The sequence below is a fragment of the Lepus europaeus genome, chromosome 7 (assembly GCF_033115175.1).
Source record: "Lepus europaeus isolate LE1 chromosome 7, mLepTim1.pri, whole genome shotgun sequence".
Classification (NCBI taxonomy): domain Eukaryota; kingdom Metazoa; phylum Chordata; class Mammalia; order Lagomorpha; family Leporidae; genus Lepus; species Lepus europaeus.
The window spans coordinates 29,960,751-29,982,489 of record NC_084833.1 but is presented as its reverse complement, the minus strand read 5'-3'; the positions used below and the strand labels follow the sequence as shown (position 1 = coordinate 29,982,489).

General features: G+C 48.4%; 1 protein-coding gene across 5 annotated transcripts in view; it reads left to right on the top strand.

Moving 5' to 3' along the window:
• The first annotated feature begins 1,347 nt into the window (after positions 1–1,347).
• Positions 1,348–21,739, top strand: part of CD44 (CD44 molecule (Indian blood group)) — a 91,265-nt gene continuing 70,873 nt past the window's right edge. The window contains exon 1 of one of the 5 annotated variants that reach the window (XM_062196312.1): positions 1,348–1,542. In XM_062196312.1, coding sequence (XP_062052296.1) covers positions 1,476–1,542 — 67 coding nt within the window. In that variant the 5' untranslated portion in view covers positions 1,348–1,475. The remainder of the gene's footprint in view (positions 1,543–21,739) is intronic. The other 4 variants (XM_062196308.1, XM_062196309.1, XM_062196311.1 and 1 more) reach the window with 4 other exon arrangements.

The following is a 21,739-nucleotide window of genomic DNA, read 5'->3' as shown; positions in this document are numbered from 1 at the left end:
GCCGGCATCCAGTATGGGCACTGGTTCGAGTCCTGGCTGCTCCACTTCCCATCCAACTCTTTGCTATGGCCTGGGAAAGCAGTAGAAGATGGCCCAAGTCCTTGGGCCCCTGCACCTGCGTGGGAGACCAGGAAGAAGCTCCTGGCTCCTGGCTTTGCATCGGCACAGCTCTGGCCATCTGTAGAGTGAACCAGTGGATGGAAGACCTCTCTCTCTCTCTCTCTCTCTGCCTCCCCTCTCTCTGTGTAACTCTGCCTTTCAAATAAACAAATAAATCTTTAAAGAAGAAAAAAAAAGAACATGACAGTTCCTTCTCCTGCTTAGATTTACTGGGTAGGCTACACCGGGGAGAGTAGATGAATGTTTGTATAGAATGTGGTATAAAAGGGAGCAGGAAAGAAGGGTTGAATGTGTGGGCAGCTGACAGCACAGATAAAAGATAGATTGAAATGTTGATGATGGATGGATGGGAGGCGAATGGATAATACACCAACTAACAGAGAGATGTTTGGAAAGCGGATGCTTCTGGGTTGGGAGAGTGAGGAGATGTGAGAGTGGACGTGCAGAATGGTGAACGAGCACCTGTGTGGGAGGATGAGCGGAAGAAAAGGTGGTTGGATGGATGGATGGGTGGAGCCAGTGGATCAGTAGATCAATGGGAAGATGGATGGATTTGAACCGATAATAGATGGACAGTGGGCCGGATCGATGTTTGCGTCCCGGAAGTACCTAAGGAAAGATGGGTGGATAGATGGACAGGTGAATGGAAGGTTATTCAGGAGGAAGACTGAGTGTGTGGCGGGGGTTGCGGGATCCAAATCACAGCCCCAGAGCGGGCCTTGGGTCGTTTTCCCTGAGCAGTCCTAAGCAGAAGCAAAACGCCACCGAGCGATGTGGACCTCACTATTCTTCGAAGGGAAGAAGAATGCGCTCTGCCCCCCTCCCCTGGGAGGAAGCCTAAGCCCCTGCCTCCCCCACCCCCAATCCTTGCCCAGGACGCCCACCTGCCTGGGAGACCCAGAAATGCAAAAAGAAAGCTAGCGGGAAAGGAGAGGCAGAGGCTAAACACAAGGGCGCGAGGTTTTAGGGGCTCAGTCACCCCAGCAAGCGGCGGGGTGAGCTGACGGGCGTCCCGGGGCGCACGGGCTGGGGGCGCTGGGAGTCCGCAGGCAGCCAGGGCGGGCAGGGGCGGAGGCCCGCGCCCAGGACGGCTGGTACGTCTTTAAACCTCCGCCGGCGCCTTAGACACAGCCCCTCGCTTGGGTGTGTCCTGCGCTCGCTCCCTCCCTCTTAGGTCACCCTTTCAACCCTGGAATAAAAACTGCAGCCAGCTTCCGAGGCGGCCTCATTGCCCAGCGGCCCCCAGCCTCTGACAGCTTCGGTCCGTCCCGTGCGCCCCGTCCTCCGCCGGCCCCCGCCCCGCGCCCCGGGACCCCCCTTCCTCCCGCACCACCGCTTGCTCGCTCGGACACACCATGGACAAGTTTTGGTGGCGCGCAGCCTGGGGACTCTGCCTCGTGCAGCTGAGCCTGGCGCAGATCGGTGAGTGCCCGCCGCAGCCCGGGGCGGCGGCAGGGGTGTCCGCAGTGTCCAGGGAGCGGCCGGGCAGGAGCCCCGTAGATTGAGTCCGCCCTGGGAGACAGGAGTCAAGTGGGGCGGCGAGCGACCTGGACTGAGTTCTGGAGAGCAGGACTGGGATTTGCGCTAAGCCGTTGGCGAGTTTGTCGGTGGGAAGCACCGTTTGGTGGAGAGGAAAAGAAAGAGGCAGAGAGTTGGCCGGGCAGCCTGCCCTCTCAAGTTCGGCGTGAGGGCGCCGGAGCTGGAGCACATGGCAGAGTAACTGTACTTCTGGGTGCGCGCAGCGGCAGGGAGGGGAGCCAGAGCTAGGGTAGGAGCTGCTGGCAAGGTGGCCAGAGGTGATCAGAGTTCCAGGCGTGGGAGCCGGAGGCAGTGAGCTTTCCAGAAAGGGGTCCTGTGTCCCTGTAGCTGCCCAGTGACCCTGATTTCCAACCTCTCGCTGTCTGGTCCTGCCCCTGACCACCCTAGCCTTGAACTTGAACCCTAGAATTTGAACCAACTCTGGAGATGAGATTCTAGGTCCCTGAGAGTCCAGCCTGGGGCAAGGAGTTCGAATAAGAGGGACAATGACTGGGCGCCTGCTCAGCTCTGCCAGCCTCCTGTTCTGCCAATCAGTTTGGGGAAATCCAAACAAGAATGTGGCTCCTGTTCCCTGCCCCTGCCTGGCAGTCTCAGAGCGGGGAGGAGAGACTGGACACCAGCATAAAGTCAGGACCTCGGAGCCAGGGCTCCAGTATCACATGCGAACAGACTGGTGCCTTTCTGTGGCCGCTGAGGGGCGTGCAGTGTGTGAGGCATTCTGGTGTGGCTCAACTCCAAGTGCTCCCTTTCTTTGTCTATATATGTACAGATAATTACACGGTTGATTTGCTTATCACCTGCAAAATTAATTTTTCTTTCAACAAGTGCCAGCTGGGTTATTAAGACCACTCAGCCTATGGTTCATAATACTCAGCGAGTGTTTATTAAACTCAGTTTGGGGGTATCCAGGAAAGCCGGAGACACAGTCCCACCTGGGTACTTTAGATGAGGCTAAGTTAAGGACCTAGAACTGCATTTCCTGAGGACAGAAGTAACAATAGTGGGAATAATAACAGCAAGAACAATGCTAGCTACCCCCTACTGCACCGTTCCCTCTGCTGGGCACTGTGTTAAATCCTTGGTCTGGGTTACCTCCTTGAACACCCACAGTGGCCCATTGAGAAGTGCCCCATCATTGGGTCTGTTTTCCGGGAGGGAAACTGAGGCACGGAGAGGTTCCACACAGATAGGACTGTGCTGGACGTGAACCCTGGCCCACTGAATTCCAAAGGCCAGGCTTAGAATGGGTTAGACTCAAAGGGAAGGGCCAACTCTTAAAGGAGCTCAGTGCAGGAGGGGCTCTGGACAGAAACTGGAGCTCCAGCAGCCCCTTGAAAAGCAGAAAGGCTCAGGATGGGAGAGAAGAGACTCTTGGAAGCAGGGGGAGCCTTGGGGCCTGGTGTCAGATGAAAGGGGCAGAGGAGGCTTCTCTGTGGCCACCCGGGAGGTTTATTTGTACACTGCCTACCTCCCTGCCGGGTCTTCTGCTTTGGCTCCAAGGCGTTCTGAATCCTGACTCCCTGCTTCTTCTGAAGGGTTCCACCTCCAAGTACTTGGCACCATCCTCAGCCTTGAGGTTCTCCCAGCGGGCTCGCTCCTGCCTGGGGTGCCTGTGGTCTCTCGGAGCCTTCCTGCCTCTGGAGGAAGCACAGTGACTGTAGCTGCTTGGGCACGGGCTTTCACGTGCTCAGAAAGCTCTTTGGAAGGAAGGAACTGAGACTTGCAGAGGCGATGTGGCTTCACGGAGGGCTTGGGGCTGGGCAGGAAGACAGGGGAAGGAGAAGAAGGAGTTGCTTCACGTTGGGGAGTGGTGGGCTCTGGAGGACAATGGGAAGCTGTGGAGTGGAACAAGGCTTGTGGGTGGAAAGAAGCATCCAATCTTTGTATACAAAAGCAAAAGGTAGAGAAATGGCCACATGTAGGTAAGGAATGTCGGACCGAGAAGCTGAGTTGGAAAGTCGAATGAGGTGCTGTGGGTGGCTTGAAGAAAGTGGACCTTGATAGAGGCCTGGGAGTGAGCCCCCACCTCCTTCCAAGCACATCATATCTCTGCTTCTCTGTGAGCTAGGTCATGGCTAGGGAACTGTGGCCTTGGCATTGAGAAACTGGATTGTGTCTGGGAATTGTGGGACTGGGAGTGGCAGACCCCTCTCTGTCCCCACTGAGCCTCGTCCGGAGTTAGAGCTACAGCTGTGTTCTCCCATGTGCCCAAGTGAGGAAGCAAAACTCCATCCCTGCCAGGATTAGCACTGATTAATTCAATGATTCCCCCCATTACACATTGGCCATGTACTTCCAGCAAAGGTGTGGTGACAAGGAGATGAGCAGGAAAAAGTTCCATTTTCTTCCAAATTACCCCATGCAGGAGCGGATGCTAGGCATCCTGAAATTCCTAGTATATGACAGACTCCCTTTCATTCATTCAACAAATCTTTTCTGATTCATTGACATAGACACAGAGACAGAGACAGACGCTAAGGATTGTTTAGAAAAATCCCTTCTTTTTTCCAAGGAGGAAAAAAAAGACCCCGAAGGAAGTGGAAGAGTGACTTCCCCTCTCTGCAACTTGTTAGGATGTGAGGGCGGGGTGCTTGTGCCCGTTTGGTTAGGGAAATACCCCTGACTCAAGGAGGGAGGAGTCTGGCCCCTGGTCCTGCAGTGGGCGGGGAGGCTGTGGTCTGTTGGGGCAACAATATGTATCCCATGGCTCAAGTGCTATCTTGTGCATGCCTAGCAGTTCTGTCATGTACTCCGCCTTCTGCCAGCTTGGGTTTAATGTAAGAGCACTCTTGTGTGTTTAGTATAAGAACAACCATGTGTATTTAGTATCAGAGCAAGCTTGTGTGTTTAGTGCAAGAGCAATCTTGTGTGTTTTGACAGAAGCAATCTTGTGTAGTTCTTAGCTAACGCTCAGGGAAGATGCTGTGGGGCTTTTAGCAGCTGCAGGAACATAACCGGAGGGTGCTTGGTGCCTTGCTATTGTACTGTATGGTCTTGTGCAAAGTATGTTCCTAAAACCCTAGGAAATACCACTTAGCGAGCAGCACCCTGTACTGGGCAGTAAGTCAGGGCTTGGCATAGATTCTCTGATAGGAGCCTCAGAGCAGCCGTATGGATTACTACTGTTAACTCCGCGTGCCAGATAGAGAGATGGAGCCTCCAAGACACGATGTGACTCACCCACCGACCAAGCGCTAGAGCTGGGATTCCCCCTGTGTGAAATTCCCCCTGTTAGAATCCAGCAGCCACAGGCCTTCCATTCATTACTGTACCTGTGGAGGACTTTGGAAATTGTGTGTCGTTTTCCCAACCTGCCTGTCCCCTGTGCCTGACACAGGGAAGCCTGGTATGAGTGGCTTCTCTCTCCGCCCTGTTACAGGCTGTAGACTCTTAGCTGCCTTGCTCTGTCTGGGGCTGGCCTGTCTCCGCCCCCCCACCTCCCCCAGGCATGGCCACAGCTGTCGGAGATGCCAACCTAGTTATTTGCTTCTAAAATAAGTCAGTTCCCCTATCAGAGTCCAGCTGCCTTCTAGACATGCTCTCATTTGCAGGATTGGGAAAAGAAAAAGAGAGAGAGAGAGAGAGAGGCTGTTTCTTTGTGAAGAGACAAGTCAGGGCAATGTCCTTTCGAGGGCTGTTACCCTGACCCTACAAGTGCTCCAGTGGCATTGACCTTGAGAATCTGTCATCAGAGGATCATCAGCAGGCTATGTGTGCCCTGGGATGAAGTCTTGAGGGACCCAGGCAGCGGGCTGACATGGTTCTCTCTACTAAACTCAAGGATCTTGAACTGAAACCCAGTGAGGAGCACTTGGTGACACGTGGCCAACCAAAGGAGGTTTCAGATCTGCCTGCAGAGTCAGGCCTCCAGGCTGGGGTCCCCGAGGCAGAGGAGGTGGTGGGAATGCAAGCTGGGCCTCCCCAGCAGTCCGTCCTGGTTGGGAGTAGATCTGGGGCTGGGACAAGATAGCAGCAGCAGTTGTATTGCCAGCACCTCCATTGCAACTGACTCCACCCAGGGCCCGAGAAGGAAGTGGTTCTAGTGAAAGAAGCTGCGGCAGGTGGCAGATGCTGCCACACACAGTGCAGTGTTCAAAGGGGATCTTTCCTGTCTCAAAGAGAAATTCTGGGGTTTGCACAGCCAGAAGCTGATGACTCAATTTCCTTTGTGTCTCTGCTTGAATGGGAAGGACACAAATATTCTTTAGAATTACTGGGATAGGCTGATGCTTTCTGCCTTAAATAAGAATTGCATTTTTTTTTTGTTCACGTTGCCAGGTACAATTTTTTTCTTAATAGTGTACTCCCCCAAAACTGAGCAGCAAGAGTTTGGGAAGCCAGCCCAATTGGCCAGGAGCTTGGAAAGGCCCCTTCTAGGGCGTGTCGCTCTGGAGTCCTGTTGGCATGGATGCAGTGAGTGTGCGGTCCAGATATTCTGGAAGGGTTAGGATCTTGAATGTGCAAGAGCTCTACCAATTGACACACGCTGTATACTTTGACTAAATGTCTCTATATCTTTCTACAGATAAATACGTGAGTTCATCTGATTATAAGTCAAACACTTTATAAGGCTTTTCACATAAAGAATTTCACATCTTTGCAACTTCTTAGTCTAGTGTCTGCAGAAATTGATATTTGGTTCAGAAAATATGTATAATTTTGGAGAGAACTATAATATATTATTTCTTGATCTTAGTGTGTGAAGTACCATGAGAAACCACATATTTGGTTCTTGTTTGCTAGATGTAAACATCTCCATATTATGAGTGTGTGTGTGTACATATATTAGTACATGAGTCTGAACACATGTGCCAATATGCATGTTGAGTGTACTGGTCAGTCATTCTCTTTTTTAAAAAAAAAATTATTTATTTGAAAGGCAGAGTTACGGGGCACGGGGGCAGAGATAGAGAGATATTCCATCTGTCGGTTCACTCCCCAAATGACCACAAAGGCCAGGACTGGGACAGGCTGAAGCCAGGAGCCAGGAGCCAGGAGCTTCAGTTGAGCGTCCCATGTGAGTGCAGGAGCCCAAACACTTGGACCATCTTCCACTGCATTCCCAGGCATATCAGCAAGGAGCTGGATCTGAAGAGGAGTAGCTGGGACTTGAACCGGTGCTCATATGGGATGCCGGCATTACAAGTTGTGGCCTAAACTGTTACACCACAATGTCAGCCCCAATCAGTCATTCTTATGGGCATCCCACACTGTGTTAGGTATCATGGGGGAATGAAAAGTACAGAAAGAAGGCCTTAACTGCAAGAACCTAGTGATTCTCCACGTGTAGCACAGTGCAATTGAGTGACAGCCTGCCAATTCACACTGCAAGGCTAACAGCATCGCAGAGCTGAGGCAAGGCAAGGAGGCCTGGAGCAATCACTGCAGGCATTGGAGAGGAGGCAGCAGTGCAGTCAAGATAGGACTTGAGTGGGTGAATAGGAAATGAGAAAGGGATGTGTCAATTTCTGCTACCCACTATGAATTGGTCCACCCCTGACCAGGTAATTAACTCGCCAAGGTGTCCAGTGTTTGTGTGCTACTTGCTCAGTGCACCTTGTAGTTAGGTACTGGGGAGTAGGTTACCAGGAGGTAATCAACTACTAGTCCCTGCCCCAGAGAATCTCACAGTCTTGTGAAGGCAACTTCAGCACTCTTGGAGTGGGCCAGAGAGTCTTTGCCGGGAGAAGGGGAGCTGCCCTTTGGGTTATGGGATATGTGGCAGTATCTCTGATCTCTACATCCGATGTTCTGGTGGCACCAGTCTCCCCCTCTGGGTTGTAACCACCAAAAGTACCCCCCCCCCAGACAGTGCCAAGCTGATGAGGGTGCAGTGGAATGTCAACCATCCCATAATCTCCTCAGCTGTTGGGATCCCAGGTGTAGTAGGATGCCAGCCATCCCACAACCTCATCTCTGAGAAGGTTGTATCCAGTTCTCAGAATTCTAGCTGGCCTCCATAAAGCTTCACAGTAAAATCACACAGGCTCTTTTGGTGTGAGTTGATGGTATGAAGGATTGCTAAGGGCATTCATTCACACCCTTCAAAAGGGAGAAAAATCCCAGCAAGTCAAAACCTGACACATCATCTCTTATCCGCCATCCAGTTGGAGCCCCCCGGTGTCGGGGATCATGAGGTGGTCCCCGTCCTCAGTGACAGTCTATGGTGGTGACTGATAATTGCCTGTTAACCTGAAGTGAATGTCTAACATATGGAAATAATCATGTCCACATATAAAGAAGCATGCTGGCCAGTGTACTAAGGCTTCAGACACGTTTATGTGCAGATGGTAACAGTGGTGGTGGCTGTGTTGCTTGGGACAAAGCCAACAAGGACTCTTGGCTGCCTGGCTGGCCCCCACAGGACTCATATTGGTTTTTCCAGAGAACTCACCCTTCTGATTGTGGCTTTGGTGGCTGCTTGCTGTGGCTGGGGATGCTGGTGTGACAGCAGGGTTACCAGATAGTTCGGTCAAGAAGGGAGTGGGAGCCTGGCAGGATAATGACAGCAAACCCAAAGCTAAGCCTTACAATGGAGCACCCGTGAGCAGCAGCCAGCATGGGGGGTGGGGGGTGAGGTTGGTTATTTGGAAGCTGCTGCCTTGAGGTTGGAACCCTGAAGTGAGAGGCTCAGACTCCTCTAACCCCCCTCTTTGGGAGGTGGCAGCAGTGGGTGGGAGATAGAAGTGTGTCACAGAAGGCTCTGGCCTTCTCTCTGGGTCTCTTGGGGAATCATCGAGCTCTTCTCCAGGGGGCTAGCACCACAGCTCCTACAGGAACAGATCTGCGCAGAACCCTGGCACCTGACAGGCAGCCACAGTGGCAATGGCAAACTGAGCCTCCTCTCCTGGGAGCTTGCCATGTGGGAAACTGTCCGCAACTGGGGCAGGGCCTGCCTTTCCATGGATTGTCTTTCCTGTGAGGCTGAGAGGCAGGGAGACCAGCACAGGGTGACAGGATGGGTGTAGTGGGGGACAGAGAGGCACATCTCCCCAAGTGTGGGGTGCACTGGGTGTGTCCTCCTTGGGCAAGTGTCCTCTTAAGGGCAAGTGTGGGCAGACAGATCTCCAGGTGGGTGGAGAGGGGCTGAGTCACCAGAGAGGTGATTTGCCAAACTCAGGTCTCAAAAACCCTTGTTGAGTCTTCAGTTTTTGAGAGTAAAGGTTAATTGCAAAACTCCAGGGGGGAGAGAGATTATTCATGCAGCCCAGTAATTCCGAGCACTTGCTGTGGTGTCATTGCAAGCTTTTTTGGTGGTAAAAGTTTATTTTTTTTTTCCTTTTTGTAAAGCTCTTGTACCTTTTAGGCTTGCTTCTTTGCAGCTAGCTGCGTTTCTCAGATACCTGACCACTGTTAGTCACAATAGTAATCACACCTCTCCATTCTAGCTGTTTCCTGGGCTAACGTGTTTACTCCATGCGCTAGCCCTGTGAAAGTGGTGCTATATTATCCCTCTTTCACATGGGAAGAAAGTGAAGAGCAGAACATTCCAGCAACTTGGCCAAGGCCACACAGTAGATCAGAGATGGAGCTGGCATTCAAATCCAGGTGGTCTGCCTGCAGAGTTCATGTTCTTAGTATTTCTCTTGGTATATTAAGAGGTCAAGGCACCTGCCAGAAACAAGAACGGTTATCTGGTGGTACTCTGGTACTCCAATCAAAATTCAAAAAATCAACCCTCCACTTAGGAATCCGGCTGTGGGTGGAGTCATGACACTCACAGAGCTGGTTTTGACTTCCTTTTCTAAACATGATGCCAGAACAGGAGGCTGCAATTGCAAAAATGAGGGAGAAAGAAACTGTAATGGAAACTTCTTCCCATTCATCTGTGCTCTGAGTGGCTCATTCATTCCAATCCCTGAATAGAAGTTCTAGCCCCTTCTGGGGGGTAGGAAGCTGGGGAGGGGGCAGGGCTGAAAGCCATGCTGAATCGAGTTGTTTGTTCATTATCACTTCATTATCCATTGCCCAGACGAAAGGTGAAGGTTGCTAATTGGCATTCCTCTCTCATCTAGGACTCTGACTAGTGACAGGACAAAGCCAGAGAATGAGCCAACCAAATAGCATGAGGGGCCTTGGTTCCAGGGCCTTCTCTCTACCAGTTGGAACTGATGAGGGAAGGAGGGAAACTCTGAGCCCGGAGGCCCTCAGGAATCAGGCTGCACACATCCAGGCACAAGGAACTTAGCCAAAGGTCAAAGTGTGCCGTAGTTCTTCTTCCCAGCCTTGGGCTAAGCAGGACATCCTGGCTCCTGTTTGACCATCTTACTGGGGATCAAGTGAGTTTTCCCTGCATACCCCTGGCTGAGAAACAAGCCACTAGGGAGGGAGGAGGCAAAGCCCCCTGTGGCTGTCTAACTCGGTCTGGTTTAGGGACAAGGGCTCATCCAGGAGTCCCCACCTGTTTCAATTTCAGCGCCACCCTTTGCATTTAAGTAGGCTTGCAGTGCCTTCTAGAAGGAGCCACACATCAGTCACAGAACTAGGCCACATCCTTATCTACTTCCTCTCCAAGATCCCGCAGAGACGATACAAGCCTCTTCGTGTTTCCCCATCATGCATGTTAAGATGTAGGGGCAAACAAGCAATGCCATACAGCCCATACCTCCCTTTGGCCTGGAAGCTCATTCCTGCTCAGGACCCTGGTCCAATCTTTATAATCACCAAAAGCATTAAATGAGTGCCTACTGTATGCCGGACACAGATGTTGCCCTTGCTGGGTGGGCCCAGTCCAACAGAGCCGAGCACTTTCTTGCAGCCCACAGAAAACCAGCTGGTGTTGTCAGTGAGTCAGCCTTGTGACCAACGGTGAGTTGCAGGGTCTACACCTGCCTGCAAGGAGGGGACAGGGGCTCAAGTCCCCCACCAGAGTACAGGTTGGACGATGCAGATAAGAGCTTGAGGAGGACATCTCCTGCCCCAAAGTTTGTCTTTGCAATGGATTCTCTATGGTGGGCCTCGTTGTCATCACAGTGTTAGCCTTAAAGGTCAGGGGCATCCCTCCAGGCTCCCTGCATGAGTTTTATTTTCCCCTATCATCCAGTAATTTTTCCCTCGATACTTCATAAAACCCCATGAGTATATCTCTGTTTGAAAAGAGGAAGTTTAAGGCATGCCTCCTAGCTGTGCCCTGGCCCTCTGTTCTCTTTTGTTGGTAAGCATGTGAGCTCTTTAGGGACAAATGCATGTGTTAGGTACATGGTTATATCCACTAAGACCCCAGCTATCAGCACAGGCCCCCAGCTATAGTAATTGCTCCATGAATATTTGGATGATTGATTGAGTGAATAAAAATTTTAGACTTGTCTACCAAATTAATCTTCCTCATTTCCTTTCTTGTGAGTATTATGGATTCTGGCTAATTCTTTGTAATCTTTTTTTTTTTTTTTTTTTTTTTGGTCTGAAGAAAAGCACTTTTTTTTCTCATGTCTCTTGCAGTGATCTTCAAATCTCCTGGAAATGTCTTTTCTCTTTACTCTGCTCAGTTTGAATGGCTTGCTCTTACAGCGTGACATGTCAGGCAAAGCACTGGAAATGTAGAGCTTATTAGATTTTGTCCAGTAGAACACGGGTCTCCATTTCCTAAAGCTCTGGCTGCCTCTATGCTACAACCCTGCCTTCTAAATCTGGCCTTGGGGATAAAGACCTCAAGCTTCAATTTCATGTTCTCAATGATAGAGAAAAATGTTGGTGTTGTTGAGCACGAGGTTGAAAGGAAAAAAAGGGTTATTTCTTTCTGTCAGTGTTTACAAACCTTCCAGACCGAACAGCATGTAAGTAGACATGCAGTGTGGTGCAATGGGCAGGAGGAGGCTTGGCTTTGGTGCTGTGGTAGGGGCAAGGGCTCTGACATGAGACGGATGCCAGTTGATTTCCATTCCAGCCACTGAAGAGCAGTATGAACTTGGGTAGCTGCATCCATTGTGTCCAGATTAATATATAGTACATGATTTCAAATCTAAATAGAAAATCTAGCATGTAAAAGATACATCAAAAATGGAAATAATTGTTGTACCTAGTTCCTCTGTATTACTGAATCATTGTGTGACGCTGAACAAGTCACTTCCCCCCATCTGCTTCTGTTTTTCCATGTCTGAAACAAGAGGGCTGGGTTCCAGTTGATCTCTAAACTGTCCCGGTTCTCAAGTTTTATAAATCTATCCACTCTGTAGGCCCATCAATGCCCAAGCTTCATAAAGCTTAATGAGAAGAAAAACACTGCTATAAAATCCATGTCAAAAAATGTGATGCCAGGTTTGTATTAAATGTCAGAAGTGAATTATTTTCCATGCCAGAAACAAATGTGCGGACCCGGTTACAGTGCAAATTTGAAAGGGCAAGTGTACTCTTTGGGAGAAGATGCTTTTCCCAGAAGACTCCACCACACCCTCTCCATCTCCTGGGGAGCAGACAAATCAAGAAGCTTGGGTCAGAGAAGTTAACAACATGTGCTAGTCACACAGCTAAGGCCACAGCAACCTAGGATTGCTTGCAGAATCTGAATGCAATAACATTTACTTTACACTGTATTTTTTAAAAAAAAAATTGCTTTGAATGCTCAGAAAAGCCAATCCCTGAAAAAAAGAGAATGTGTCCTTCAGTCTTAGAGTTTTGTGAGCATTTTGGATTTCTGAACTTCTCTCAAAGGACCACTATAATGTGTTGGTGGAAAATGAACCACAATACATAGCCACATCAGTACTTAGAGGGTGAGTTCTAGTATCCTACAGAAAGCAGGTAGGATAGCTATGATGATTTAAAAAGAAAGAAGAAAAGAAAAGAAAAAAATACACCTAACTCTGTGTTACTGTTTATATGCATAACCCAGTCGAATCACTGAACAGGGTGAGCCTGTGAGATAATGAGTTTCTACTTCTACTGAGAGCCTTCCAAATTCCCACTAATATATTTGTTTTCTTTCCATAAAACTAGAAAAACTCTTGCTCAGGGGGGGAAAAAAGGAAGTCATAAAGACTACATTACTTAGGAATTTGTTCAAGTGAGCCAGAGGCCAAACCCCTTGTCGAGGCTCCAATCTTCTATCAGTCAGCAAAAGTCCTTAGTCACATCACAACCCATTCTGCTTGTACTCATTTCATGCCAGAGATTCACTAACCATTATTTAACATAAATTCTCAGATGGGTTCAGGTCTCATGTCATGTGCAATGCCCTCCATTATTGCTGAATTTGGTTCAGTCATCTGTGTCTCCAATCATATGAATACCGTATTCTACAAGTGAAAACACACAGGTAGCCAGCACAAGTTTCTCCATCTTAGTCATGGAATGAATTTAGGCAATGTCCCTCTATTATTGGCTGCCTCTGTTTCCCCAGTTATAAAATGGTTAGCAAACTGACCAATTGAAATCATTGAAGTGGGTACAAGGGGCCAGTGTTGTGATGTAGGGGGTAAAGCCGCCACCTGCAGTGCCAGCATCCCATATGGGCTCTGGTTCGAGTCCTGGCTGCTCCTCTTCCCATCCAGCTCTCTGCTGTGGCCTGGGAAAGCAGAAGATGGCCCATGTCTTTGGGCCCTGCACCCGTGTGGAAGACCCGGAAGAAGCTCTTGGCTCCTGGCTTCGGATGGGTGCCACTCTGACCACTGCAGCCATCAGCAGATGGAAGACCTCCCCTTCTCTCTCCCTCTCTCTCTGCCTCTGCCTCTGCCTCTCTGTAACTCTGCCTTTCAACTAAATAATAAAGTGAGTACAAAATTTGGCACGTGGAAAGCAGTGAGGAAAGTAGAAGAGCTAGTTTCAGAGAGCTTACAGTTCAGCAGAGGAGAGGCTAAGCAAGAGAAAGAGTTCTACAAGTCTGCACATGCTGAATGTTGGAAGATCAGGAAAAACATACGTCTCCGTGAGCTACAAGCATATAGGAAAGCTTCAATAAATCTGAGGATGAATTAAGTGTAGAAAAGAAGACAGAAGAGAGAAGCCCAGAGAAGAGTTAAAACATGAGCCAAAAGCTTGAAGTAGGGAAACAAGTGTAGCTTGATTGGGGTCAGAAGAGGGGTCATTGGCCGGCGCCGTGGCTCAACAGGCTAATCCTCCGCCTTGCGGCGCCGGCACACTGGGTTCTAGTCCCGGTCGGGGAACCGATCCTGTCCCGGTTGCCCCTCTTCCAGGCCAGCTCTCTGCTGTGGCCAGGGAGTGCAGTGGAGGATGGCCCAAGTGTTTGGGCTCTGCACCCCATGGGAGACCAGGAGAAGCACCTGGCTCCTGCCATCGGAACAGCGTGGTGCGCCGGCCGCAGCGCGCTACCGCGGCGGCCATTGGAGGGTGAACCAACGGCAAAGGAAGACCTTTCTCTCTGTCTCTCTCTCTCTCACTGTCCACTCTGCCTGTCTAAAAAAAAAAAAAAAAAAAAAAAAAAAAAAAAAAAAAAAAAAAAAAAAAAGAAGAGGGGTCATACTGCCTGTATACGAGAGTTCACGTTGAAGAACAGTGTTGGACAGATCCCAGGCAACCAGATTACAGGAGCATTGTCTACTTGAGTTGATTCTTCTGCCTTAGAGACTCAGGAGAAGTTCTCAGGACTCTGTCAGATAGCACTAACGTTCAGATGCAGGCTAGCTCCGGTACTGGTAGGGACAGAACTTTGGCAACCTGGCGTGGACTGGAGTGTGCCTTATAGCAGCATCAGCAAACAGATTTTAGCTCATGTGACATTTCCCATTGATTAGCAGAGGCTGCTTGGAGTGCTGTACTAGGAAACCAAACCTTGACTCAGCTGTGGAGAGTGTTGTGATCGATTAGTGATGTCTGCCTTGGGCAAAATAAGAAAAATTGACAATGCCTACCCCAACACCTGTATCACGTGTATCACATGGTTATCCCCTTATATTTGTGTGTAGAATCCTTTGGGAGTTTAGCTGTTCTTGAATCTAGCCAACCAGCCAAACCATAGACTGACCACTTCTTTTCAGAACAGCATAAAGGCAATCTTTTATCCAGAGGAATAGTTCAGTTGTTTCAACCCTCTGTTATGTTTCACTCCTGTTCTGTCTTCTCATCACCCTAAATGAAATTGGTTGCTGGGAACTAGGAATCTCCTTGGTTTCAGCAAGTGGTAAACTTCCTGGCAGAGGGCCCCTTCTCCAAATCAGCTTTTCCATCTGCACACCTAGAAGACAAAAATGACGCCGCTCCCATGGGGGTGATAGGAAAAGCCTTTGAAGATGAAAGGGTTGCATGCACACGTTAATTATAACTTTTATCAGCCCAGGAGCCTCTGCGTTCTCAGCTGTCATTGGGAGCTCTCCTGTGCCTTCCAGATGCAAAAATAGCAACATTCCCCAGACTGGCCCTACTGAGTTCTGCTCCTAGCACCCAAGTCAAGAAAGTTGGATTCTAAGCTCAGGCTGGCTGGGCCACTCTGGGCCACTCCAATTTCCCCCTGCCTATCCCCAAGGGAAAAAGTAGGCTCACTGCTTGGGCAAGTAAGATAAGATAGAACTAAAGTACAAACAAATGGCTCCATCAAGAGTCTACTGGAAATAGCCCCTGGGTAAGATTAGGACACTCTGCTCTAATTCCCACCCTGTGAAAGTCTAATTGTGTGACCTTGGGCTATTGGCTTTATCTGTCTAATGCTACAATATACTGTGTGAACCACCTGGGGATAATAATACCTCTGCCTCCTGTAGACCTCTCCACCTTTGCCTGCTGGTGTGAAAGTGTTTTGTGCTGGTAGGCAGAAGCATGTGATATAAAACTACAAGGTCCCATTATTAGCTAAGGCAACTTTTGCCTTTATCTATGTCTCCTGTTGCTGGTTGACCCCAATCCTTGAAATTGTATTCTTAGGAATGTTCATCAATCTCCTTGGAGCTGCCATTCCCTCATTATCTAGAAGGGTCTAGGATTGGCTCAAGCTTCCTGGTTGTGCCATTTCCTGAGGCATGCAAAATCATTCAGGCTGGCAGGAGACTGGGATGCTCTGCCAAGGCAGATCTCAAAGCCCTTGATGGGATAACTCAGTAAAAATGTTAGAGAAAGAGACAGGATGGTTACTTGATGCTTTGCTAGGGCTGATGGGTCAGTTTAAAAGGTGCAAGCTGAACTGGGCCCGTACAGCAGCACCAAAGTATGGAAAAGAGGAGAAAGCGAGGAAGGACCTTAAGGACCTGGTGACAAAAAGCCAAGGATGATGGCATGTCAGAATGGGCAAGTGCATCGGAAATTATGTAGCTGCTTTGTTTTAATGGACAGGTAAGGAAAGGAAGAAGCCTCAAAGGTTGCAAATGACTTGCTCATACTAGTTAGTGGCAAACCCTGGAGTTCTGATTCCCAGTCTAGTCCTCTTTCCATTTCACTCTTTGAGATGATAGAGGGAAGAGAATCACACAGGACCATGGGCTGACTATTCTAAGATATGGAGTGCAAAGAGAGAGAAAGGCAAAGGTGCTAATTATTTAGTGGCACCATGGTGCTTACATTCTGCTGTAGCTCTCACTATATTTAGAGCTGGTTTCCTGTATACCTACCTTGCACATCCACCTTTGGTGTTTTTAAATATCTTTTTTGGGATTAATGTACATTTAGAAATCAGAAGATCCAAAGCAACCTGGCCTGGGATTTTCCCAGCTTTCTGAATAATTTTGAGTTGCATCAACCATCAATGGTTTTCAAATGATTGACTTGTTCATTCGATATGTATTGATTGAATACCAGTAGGTATTCTACTATATTAGGCACTGAGGATATACCTTTAAGCAAGAAAGGAACAATCTCTTCTCTCATGGAGCTTACAGTTTATCTGGAAAGACAGAATATAGACAACTAATGATACTCAGATTTGATTACATGGTGGTAAGTGCATGAAGGAGAAGCATAGGATTTTGTAACAGAAATTGTGTCTTATCTAGGCTTCCAAAGAGCTATAGGATGAATACCGTTAACTGTGTCTGCAAGATTCCTCAGAGCTCCTTGAAGACCATACTTGTTAGACTTCTCAGAACCCTACTAGCTCTCAGCACCAAGAGATAATCTGATGGGAAGGAGTTAGAGCTCCCCACAGCGACTGTAGCCAGGGCAGCCCCTAACCCAACTGCCTCACACTCGGATCATCTTAGAGAATAAGAGAGAAAAAAAACCACATAGTTTCGCTCCCCCAAATTCTGAAAGCAATTTTTATCATGTCTGTCTTGTGATAGACTGTGGTAGGAAGAGAATTGTTCCAGAGAAAGAAAAATGTCACATGGTGTAGAAGTTATTCTAAGTCATTGAGGAATATTCATAACTTACTTAGGGATCTTGAATGCACAGCCCTGGTTTGCAGTCAAATCTCATCTATTTTATTGGAAGTTTCTTGGTTTTGTGGCTGAAGCTGAGGCCCAGGGTTTGATTAGTATGCGTGTAGGGGGTGGTTTTCAGGATGTCTTTGAGTGGTCATGCAGGTTCATTTTGTGGATCCAGGCTGAGGAACAGGTAAGAACTCTGAGGTATGGGTGTTTGGCCATTTTACTACATGAGCCTCACTTTTTTAATCTCCTTTGCTGCCAGTGACTTCTTAGAGATCATGAGAGTAGATTCTCTCGGAAGAGTGAGGCAAAAAACAAAAACGTCACTTAAGGTGCTTTCAGATACAAGCACAGATATAATAAAGAGACTTAGCAATTGATAGGGCATAGATGACATGTAACCCAAATGGTCAATTGTACACAACTCTGTCTTGTACCCAACAACCGAGTCCAGGCTGTGCCGTGAGGTGATGGTACCATCCTTCTCACTCACTTTACCTCAATTGTGCCAAGTGGGATAGGAGACACAGGAATGGAGTTATTACGCTCATGGTTGAACATAACCTTCAACCCATCTGGCCATCGAACTATGTGCTTGTTAACTATCACATACATCTTAGAAGACCCTATCAAAAATACCAGTGGACTGTGTACAGAACAGAACAACCAACCATTTTAATATGTTATCTTCAACAAAAAGAAATCTGGGCACAGGATAATTCCAGGAGCTCAATGATATTATCAAGGATTTTTTTTCCCTCCATCTTTTCACTCTGCCAGTCCTCATGTCTTCCTGTAGTTTAGAACTCTCCTCATGCTCTCAAAATTAAACCCACAGTTTCAGGTACCCTATGAAAAATAATCAGTATCTAATATCAGCGGATGAAACATTGTTTCCTAAAATGAAGGAATGACTTTTCCAGGAGTCTTGAATGAACTTCTCTTGACTTCTCATTGAATGATTGGAACCACATGCCCACAGCCGACCCATCACCAGCAAGGAGACCTCAGACCACACTGCTTCACTTATATCAGTGAGGATCCATTTGCTGAAACACAAGCTCAGGGTTTCTGAACAAAAGTTAGAAAAGCTTTGTTGCATTGGTAACAATGCCTGTTACAATGAGTGAGGCTCCAAGGTTAGCCATCCACCTGGTAAAGCTGTGATTTGAGACTCTTCTGGGCCAAAAGAAAAAGGCACAGCTAAGTTTCTGTATTCCTGAGCCACACCCTCAACCTTTTTCTGAGAAGACACACCTCATGGGTAGTTCACGCAGGGGACACACTACAGTTTGAGGCTTAGATGCTCTGTGGTTCAGTTATAATAGCTGCAACTTTATCCTTTTGTCTCCTCCGCAAAAGAAAATCACATTAGAGAACAACCTGAGATCTATTGTAACTTACAAGAAATAGTCAATTTTTTGCACACTGGAGTACTTTATTATTAGAAATTTTTTTTTTTTTTATTTTTGACAGGCAGAGTGGACAGTGAGAGAGAGAGAGACAGAGAGAAAGGTCTTCCTTTTGCCGTTGGTTCACCCTCCAATGGCCGCCGCAGTAGTGCGCTGCGGCCGGCGCACCGCGCTAATCCGATGGCAGGAGCCAGGTGCTTCTCCTGGTCTCCCATGGGGTGCAGAGCCCAATCACTTGGGCCATCCTCCACTGCACTCCCTGGCCACAGCAGAGAGCTGGCCTGGAAGAGGGGCAACCGGGACAGGATCGGTGCCCCGACCGGGACTAGAACCCGGTGTGCCGGCGCCGCAAGGCGGAGGATTAGCCTGTTGAGCCACGGCGCCGGCCTAGAAATTTATTACTTGCAACCCATCTTAACACCATGCTTTGGGGCCCACTACTCTAAAATGATCCATTAAAAAGGAATAACTATGACCTTGGATAAGCATCTCTTCCTGTAAATTATGAGATAATGACTCCCAAGGGAGATGTCCAGCTTCCCTTTCCTATGCCAGTATTCTGCTAGAGTGTTTAATGTGTGTGAAGTTTTTTCAGCCCCATTATCTGATCCAAGCTTCACATTAACTTTGTGGTTGGCATTTTGACCCATCTGTATAGGAGGAAAGTTAATCACTCTCCCAAAGTCAGTAAAAGTCAAGGTCATAACTGATTAGTACAGATTCAGGATGGGATCCCTAGTTTTCTACTCTGAGTTGATGTCCGTGTCTGCACAGTACATTGGCTCTCAATGGACAGAGCTTCTTTCAGAGTCTGGAACTGGCCTTTGAATTTTCTTTTAATAGTTTTCCTTTCATAGACAGAAGAAATTCCTCCTAATAGCTTCAGCCCAAGGCTCCAGAGCTAAACATCTCAACCTTTTAATAAAACTGAAGATGAACAAGAGTTTTGGGTGGGCAGTCCCTTGCTCCACGCAGTCAGCTCATGACTCTGGCATCATGAGTGGATTATTGGAGTTTTTCTTGTGTGTGTATTTTCCATTCTTTTTAAAAATCATCTAAAATAGTTGAAGGATTTATGATGACTATACTCTGGGATGCTTAAAAGATGGGCCTCAAGGATATGTTTGCTTCTTACACAGGAATTGGGCCTGTTCTTTTCAGTATCCAATGATGAAAGAGCTACAGAAAGTGTACTCTGTTAAAAACAAAATGATTTATGCTTTCTTTTGAGGAAGAGTTTCCTAACCAAGAGCCTTGTCGAGCATTAAACAGGCCTCCTACTTCCTAATCCATCCCTCAATTCTCAGCTGAAGTGTTGTTTCCTGAGGGGGGCTTCCCTCGGGAACAGCAATGACTTTGGAGAGGAGAGATTTTCCTAGAACAAAGTCTTGGCTACCACTTGTGTCTCATGTTTCTGATACAACATTCATCATAATGTGTGGTTGACTTGATTATTTTCTCTCTTCTCCACTGGGCCCAAACCTCCATGGCACAGTGGGGTGTCTGCCTCATTCCACGCCCTGTTCCTGTTGCCTAGCAGAGCCTGAGGTTGGGATTCTCCTTTCAAAGCATCTATGTTCACTTCCATGTTTGGGTGGTTGTTGGTGGGATTCTGACTTACTAGAGTTCATGCTATGGATTATAAATTCAGGTTTTTTTTTTTTTTAATGCTGACCATTTATCTATTTCTATGGCACAAGAGACAAGAGCTTAACAAAGGGAAGTCAGCAAGCAGGCCCTAACTGTCTCCTCCCTCTTCATGGCCATGCTGTCCCAATTCCCTCACCCCTTTCCATGGCTGGCAGCATGAAAGAATTAGTCTCTTCTGTGGTTTCCTGCAAGGGCACCACAGGACAAGCTGAATGTATGCAACATCTGACCACTTGGGTTGGTTGTGAAGGACAAAGGCTAACCACTTTCTGTTTAGAGATGGGACAGTTGGGCCAGAGTTTGCCTTGGATACTCCAGACTCCTTGGTGGGGGCTGCTCACCCTCCCTTCAAACCAGCAGCATCAGATAATGTGCAGGCTTCCTTCAGGACTGTCGCTCATGGTTTAGGAAAGGGGCCTGATTATGTCTTCCAGCTTCCTGTTGTTTATATGGCTTGGAAGGCTAAAGGCAGCAGTCATTTTTGAGCTCAGCATTGTTGTGAACTTTGGAAAAACCCAACTGGTTTCTTCTTTACATTGAGCTTCCCCAACTTCTCAAGTCATTCAAAACCAGGCCTCTCTTCAGATAGCTCAGCTGGGAACCTTGTCTCTCAAAGCTAGGTTTTCTGTCTTCTTCCAAAGGCTAGAATGGTTCAGTCACTGAGCTGCCAGTGATCAGGAAGGGGATTAGAGTCTGGTATCCTGGGCCCTCAGAAAGCAGTGTAGTTTTTTGTTTGTTTGTTTGTTTGTTTTTTGATAGGCAGAGTGGACAGTGAGAGAGAGAGACAGAGAGAAAGGTCTTCCTTTGCCGTTGGTTCACCCTCCAATGGCCGCTGCAGCCAGCACATCACGCTGATCCGAAGGCAGGAGCCAGGTGCTTCTCCTGGTCTCCCATGTGGGTGCAGGGCCCAAGGACTTGGGCCATCCTCCACTGCCTTCCTGGGCCATAGCAGAGAGCTGGACTGGAAGAGGGGCAACCAGGACAGAATCCAGCACCTGCACATCCGGTGTGCCAGCACCGCAAAGCAGATTAGCCTATTGAGCCTCGGCGCTGGCCAGAAAGCAGTGTGGTTTCAAAAGCTAGTGTTGGGCTGAGTCCTGCCACTTAAAAGGTATGTAGTCCTATGCAAATTTACATCACATTTCTGAGCCTCTGTTTTTGCATTCTTAACACCTCTGGCTCATGGTCTTGCACATGAAGCTCCTGATAGAATGACTGGCAGGAGGTCAGCCTTCAACAGTAATAATCAGCATCGTTGGCGTGCTCCCTCTCCCATGCAGCCCCTCCCCCCTGCTCCCACCCCTTCTCCCACCTCTTGTTCCTGCTGCACTTGAGAAATCCTTCCAATGGCCTTCGGAAGATTTTCGTTCCATTTCTGGGCAAATCATTAGCAACACAGTCTCCTTGCATTGGGTGAAACGGGCACACCCAAGCACTGACACCCACGTGAGCTTCCCGGAACAACTGCCGCTGAATGGCCACAGCAGCCTGGGACGTTCCGGGAAGCCTGGTTCCTGCTGGCACCTATGAAAGCCAACAGGGCAGCGTGCTGCAGCTCCAGGTCTTGTCTTTACTTGCACCGTTGCAGGTGATCTCCCCGGCCACTGGTTTCGGCAGGATCAGCCTTTCCTGACTTCTGTCCCAGCAGTGGGGGGAGGACTGGAAGATGAGGTGGTATTTTTTCCCCCTCAGGTGGAAGTGTTGCTTTATGCTGCTGTCCCCTGGCCTCCGAGTGCAGAGAGGCCCTTGGAGGTAGTTTAACGCAACAGCTTC